This window comes from Cygnus olor, chromosome 16, assembly GCF_009769625.2.
Source record: "Cygnus olor isolate bCygOlo1 chromosome 16, bCygOlo1.pri.v2, whole genome shotgun sequence".
Classification (NCBI taxonomy): domain Eukaryota; kingdom Metazoa; phylum Chordata; class Aves; order Anseriformes; family Anatidae; genus Cygnus; species Cygnus olor.
The window spans coordinates 13,819,894-13,826,014 of record NC_049184.1 but is presented as its reverse complement, the minus strand read 5'-3'; the positions used below and the strand labels follow the sequence as shown (position 1 = coordinate 13,826,014).

The 6,121-nt window shown below is 41.8% G+C and overlaps 1 protein-coding gene across 3 annotated transcripts in view; it reads right to left on the bottom strand.

Annotated features, from left to right (window-relative positions):
* Window positions 1-2,669: 2,669 nt before the first annotated feature.
* Window positions 2,670-6,121, bottom strand: part of COL20A1 (collagen type XX alpha 1 chain) — a 45,400-nt gene continuing 41,948 nt past the window's right edge. For 2 of the 3 annotated variants that reach the window (XM_040575918.1, XM_040575919.1), the window contains 4 exons: window positions 5,457-5,645; window positions 4,486-4,563; window positions 3,564-3,719; window positions 2,670-3,054 (listed from right to left, as the gene is read on the bottom strand). In XM_040575918.1, coding sequence (XP_040431852.1) covers window positions 3,041-3,054; window positions 3,564-3,719; window positions 4,486-4,563; window positions 5,457-5,645 — 437 coding nt within the window. In that variant the 3' untranslated portion in view covers window positions 2,670-3,040. Of the gene's footprint in view, window positions 3,055-3,563; window positions 3,720-4,485; window positions 4,564-5,456; window positions 5,646-6,121 lie in introns of those variants that run through there. The other variant, XM_040575920.1, reaches the window with a different exon arrangement.

Below are 6,121 nucleotides of genomic sequence, written 5' to 3'. Positions count from 1 at the left end.
CTTTCTCAGAGCTGCTTGTTAGCAGTACTGCTAGTGAGTCCTCTGTGCTTATCGCATCCTACCCCTGAGGCTGGCTTAATGCCTTATTATGATGCTTGTGGCAAAATAATCTGTCTCTGAAAGGTCCTTAGCCTCTGACAGAATCCAGTTGTACCAGGCAGGTCAAATGCTGTAGTTAAGATAAAAAACCCAAATGTATCTTAATTTAAGGGCTGGAGGATGAAAGATTTAAAGATGTAAGAAACTCTAATGCTGTGATATCACACTACACACCATGTGGAAAGTCTGTATAAAAGATTATGTAAGGGTAGTACAAAGAATGAGCAAATCAGCACAAAAGCTTTCCTTAAGGACAGAACAGAAAGGTAGGTAAACAGGAATTATTTTGCAAAGGTGAGGAAAGAGTAGGCATCGGTGGGATTTTGCAGGGACATGCTAAATTTATGCACTGAGATTAAATCAGAGTTGTCCAGAAAACAGGATTAAATCCCGAAAAACTAATATCCAAACTTTTATTTGTAGTGATAAAAGCTTTGAGAATGAAGTCCCTACTAGGAAAAAAACCTGCAAGGGAGTTTTTAATACTTCATTGCTGCTACATGCCACTGTTTTTAACTGCAGCTTGCATTAAAAGTGATAAATTGGGCCAGAAAAGTCTGAAGCATACTAAGGAACTGTACAACAGGGAAAACAACAGGTTGTATTTAGCAAAGAGCTATGGTAATTCTAATATCCACAAACAGCTGGTTTCTGTATTCACTGACAGAGGAGGGAAGTGAAATTTAGGGGAGGGGAAGGTGTCCAGTGAGATGATGTTAGTCACTTTCAGAGCTAATTGATCAAGAAAAATAAAGGAGCCCTGTGACAAATCACCTCCAGTTAGTAGGTTTGAGCTGACAGAAATACAAGATTGGAACTGGGAGTTTGGCCGCCCTAATGTACATCAAAAGCATAATTATCTACGAAACACAGATGTTGCACACTGAACCACTTGTTTTCTCCAGTTTGTGGGTGTTTTATGGGACCAGGTTTAGGTTCTGCCATGCAGGGTACCCCTTTTGCCTCCTTGCTTTTCCTGCCCTTTATTTTGCATCTTTCAGTTCCATAGGTGTTAGGTCTGATATCCAGACACGAATGCAGAAGCATTCTGCGCGCAGCTTAATGTAGGTTTCATAGGTCTATTTTCAGAGTGTCTTCATTTTTTTCAAAGAATGGGAAAAGCACAAGTCAAAAGCTCTTTGACCTGTGTAAATGGAAACACCTACAACTCCACAACAGGCACACAAGGTGTCTATCCCAATAACTGCAGCTCTCACAACGTGCTGTATGCTTCAGTTCCTCTGACCTCTCCTTTTCGTTCTGGCTGGAGCCTTGCCGATGGTAACATCTAGCATAAGCTGGAAAGATTTCTATTTTATATTTCAATGCAAGTCTGAAAAGCTCCAAAGTGAACAGAAATGTTAATTCTATCAGCATGGTAGTTCTCTGGTTTTTCCTATATTTCCCAAAGGGACCATATGTCATACTGAAAATATTAATTCTTGGGAGTTGCTAGAGAATTAACATAAATTAAGCCAAGAACTACTTTAAATACTTACAGAATGCAGTAATTGTACCTTTATGTGACTTTTGTTCTAGGGTAAAACCTATACACATCTGATATGTTCAAGTATTTCTTTAGCAAAATTTCTTAATTCTGTAGGATTTGTCCACAATGTCAAGAAACAACATTTGGAATCAGTGTCCAAACAGCTTCATTTTCTTAAGGCAAACTTTCTTAAGGCAGTATTTATCTGACAATTCTGTTTCTAAATGTAAATGTGTTTAAATTTTTGAAGGTTGGCTACTGCCATATGAATACCCAGCTGCACGTAGCTGCAGAAATTGCACATCCAAATCAGGTGCAGAGGAATATGCATAACACTCTATATTTTGCCTCTTGGTATCTTTAAAAAAATTATGCTGATATGTTGTGTTCAGTTTTATTTTTAGAAACATGAAATATTATGTTCCTCCATGTGTAGACTCCAGTTCAGGAGCAGTCGTTTGGTAGCAGGGGCAGTCCACGGGTGGTGGGACTGGGCACATCCTAACATAGTGATTGCAAAGGACATACATTTCTATCAGAATCTGTACAGTTTGTTGGGGATCCACATTAGACTACGGCTCATGCAAGGAAAGGGGTGTAACACTGCAATTATCTCCATGTCATATAGATAAAAGTCTGACTCAGAGATATTCAATATTCTACCTGATAAAATGCAAAGTAGCTACTCCGATTGCAGGAGGCAGAGGTGGAAAAAGCCAGCAGGTTAATCTCCAGCTCCTGGCTGTACATGGCTGTGTACAGGCAGGCCTGTTCTAAAGCTTTGCTTGACGGTCATCAAGCTCCAGAGAATGAGGCTAAATGCTTGGGTTTGTCACATAACGGGAAGGTTATCACCCTGTCTGCAGCGCTCGTGCACGTAACACTACTGCAAGGAAGCCATCAGCCCTTTGCCAAAAGCAGAAACAGCCCAAATGGCGTTAGATTTTGTTACCTTGTCAACCAACACTCAATTCAGTTTTGCTCCGGTGGATTTTTTGCATCTTTGGGCATGAGGTGCTGTTTTTCTCTGTGCTGGGGACCCAGAATAACAAGTGACAAAAATAAACCACAGACAGACAAATGGGAAAAAATCTGTTATTTCTGAGTGTTTTGTAGAATCAGAATCATTCAATACATTATTTCTTTTTCTTACAAGTCTGTCAGCCCGCACCTCTGGCTGTGTTGGCCTTGCTGTTGGACATGCAATGTGAGTTTGAACACTGCAGTTGTCCAGTGCTGAAAAACAGAGCAAGATGCCTGGGACTCATCTGTATGCAGGCTGGTTTGCTGGCTGCAGTGTTTGATTGACATGTCCATATCAAAATGATGGGACATTAAAAAAACAAACAAGGCATTTGGTGTTCAGGTTGCTGCTTCTCTTGGAGCACGTGGCGCCTTCACCCAGAGATTTCCAGGGAAGAGAACTGTCCTTGGCTGCCTCTGCATCAGCCATCAGGGGATGAAATCTGCGTGGGGAAACGAGATGAGGCCACTGAGCAAGAGAATAAATCAGTATCACATACTGAGAAGGAATGGTGCAGAATTAATTATTTTCCCTTGTAAATCTTTTGTCTAGTGCCAGTGGTTTAATTCATTTTCCAGGACTTTGTACAATCGAGCCTCCATGAAATATATATGTAGGCACTGAGGTATTTTTTACTCTCTATCCAACATGGAAACACTGTCAGGGACATTAAGAATAGAAGACATCTCAAGATCACTCCACCTGCTCAACTACTACTGCAATTATGTGTTAATCTATGATGGATGGCCGAGGAATAGCCGATTGAGCTGGCTTTTATCCATATTAATAGACTAATTGCACATGAATCATTCTGATTGCAAAGGAGGCTCCTGCAGGACTGACATTGCCTGAAGGATGAACAAAGGTCTCTGCCTAGTTTAAGTTAAGAGAAGTAACCAGAGAGATCAGTTCTAAATTCATAACTTTTGCATTTAGATAGTCAAAACTTACCTCTTCTACCTGCTCCATAACATCCAGAGATATCACAACCCCCTGGATATCCCGACTGGCCAGGCTGTCCCCTGACACCAGGAAAACCTTGAGGACCAGTGTTCCCAGGGTAACCCTTTGGACCTGGTTTCCCCAGCACAACTTCTCCTGGTGGGCCTAAAGAAGAACCACAGTAAGCCATAGAACATCTACTGCTTCGATATAACACCTCTTCTATACTTTCCCCATCCTACTTTTCTGAGTATTGTTTCCTCATTTAGGGGAAAAAGTTGGGCCTCTTCTGAATCTCAGTAACTAGAGGTCTTATCCTTGACCTTAAAGGTGACCAGCTTGGCTAAAAATGGAGCCCGGTTATGAGAATCCAAAGAAAGCTCACTTAAGTGTCAATGCAGAAAGTCACATTAACTCCAAGATCCATCTCAGAGTCATTGTTTTTGCAACTTTATATCTCAACTATAGAAGTTTAAATACAGAAGAATATGTACGGCCACACTTTCTTTATTGGTACCTGTTTGTTAAGTCTGTGGTAAACCCCACCTTGATTTCAAGTGACAAGGATCAGGACGGAGGAGCATGCCAAATCCTAACAGATTACTTGGAAACCTTTGCGTTTCACAAGCTGAATTTTCAAAGAGATTCTATTCCTTGAACATCCGTTCTTGCATGCATAAAGGCAGTAACAGTAAAACTCCCTGGATGTGCTTCAGGTCCTTAAAATACATCATTACATAAGAATGGGTACCAAAGGAAGGAGGCTGCCTGGAGCAGTCTCGTGTCTTAGCAGAGAGGAACCAGCCAGGATGCTGCGGTGGGAAGGTCGATCAGTCCCACCACAGTGGTCCTTAGGTTGAAGATGCTTTGAATCTGGCAGCCGGTGAGCTCCAGTGGCTCCCTGGGGTCAAGACAGAGAGGTTGCGTTTACCTGTTCTGCCTCTGGGTCCCTGAATCCCTTCCTCGTTGACTCCAGACATCCCTTTTTCTCCCTTAGGTCCCGGGGCACCTAATCACAGAAAACAGACAAGTGGCACTTCACTGCATTTTGCATTTCAACCTGAGTTAATGCTCCTGCAGCCTCCCCACCAGGCTCTTTCCTAGAAGTTGAAGTGAAAGAAGGTCACAAACTCTCGTGAAACAGAAATACCCATTTCTTTGAATTTTCTCAATGTACCTACTCACCTACTCTCTCTTACAGAGCAAACAGTTGTCCATGACAAACAGTACTCTATCCAGCATTGATCTGCAGCCTAAAGTAGCTGAAAAAGGAGATTTTTCACAGAAAAATTCAAAACACTATTATCACTGCACTGGGCTGAGTATGAGATCCACTCATGTTATTCACATTGCTCATGAATCATCTCATTGACCACATGCTAGTAAGTCAAGTTGCTTTGCTGTGTTCTCAAGAAATTGCTAGCAAAAGTAGTACATCTCAATAGATAAGGTGCATTTTGACAAAACACAGTTATTATGGTATTTTTAAGATGAAAATATTTTGATCAGCTCTGTCCTTAAGATTGTTTCTCGGTGAGATCTGTCTTCTGCCATCTCCTCACTCAGCAGGCTGGAAACATCTGCAGGTTGTTACTTCCCATTTCTATTCAGTGACATTTTGATAAGCTCCACAGGTCCCAGCTAAATCTGAATATTGCCAAGGAGCGAAACAGTGTCTCTAGTTATTTAGAGGTGTTAGGTCACTGCTGAAACCAAGGCTTTTTATTTTATGTTGACAGGCAAACATCTGCAAATCCAAACAAAATATATTTCCACCACTCACTATCTTGTGCAATAACTGGTGCCCCTTCTTGAGATTATATTAATCCCCTTGTTTGGTTATATACAAGGCTTTTGTTGCTCATACTGTGACAGAAGCCTTATAAACGCTTCTGTCCATACCTCTTTCTCCAGGATATCCATCCTTTCCTGGCTGGCCAGGGATGCCATTTTCTCCTCTTTCTCCATTGCCCCCAGGGGGGCCCGGAGGACCTGGTGGTCCTGGTTCTCCTGGCTTTAATTTTTCTTCCCAAACAGGAACTGGCTTCCTTGCGTGTTCATGGATGAATGAGTCAAATTTCAACACATGAGCTGAGAAGGCAAGACAGAAAATGAAAGTTTGCTTGCCCGGGAATTCAGAAGAGAGACTAAATCTGAGGATGTTGCCTAAAAAGTTCCTTAAAACTACCATTTAGTGTGAAAATGTTATCAGCTCAAACTGAGAAAGCCAGAAGCTGAGGAGGAGGATGGACAGCTGAGTCATTGTTTTGCTGTCTGACCTTGGGCAAACCACCGCTTCTCTTTGTGCATCACAGCACAGGAGCTTTACCAAAACTGACTCATCTCAAGAGGAATCAGCACAAATCACTGAAAGAATCATTTCTTTCATATCTGAACCTCTGCCTTTTGAGAGAAAATGGAACTTTGCAAGGAAGAAAAGGGTTTTCCTAAAAAATATTTCATGAGTCTTTGTGCTAATACCACCCAATAAACCAAAGTAGCATTGAGAACCTGTGGTGGGACACCTGCTGTGCATGGTGCTCATCATGGCACAGGACAGAGGAGAT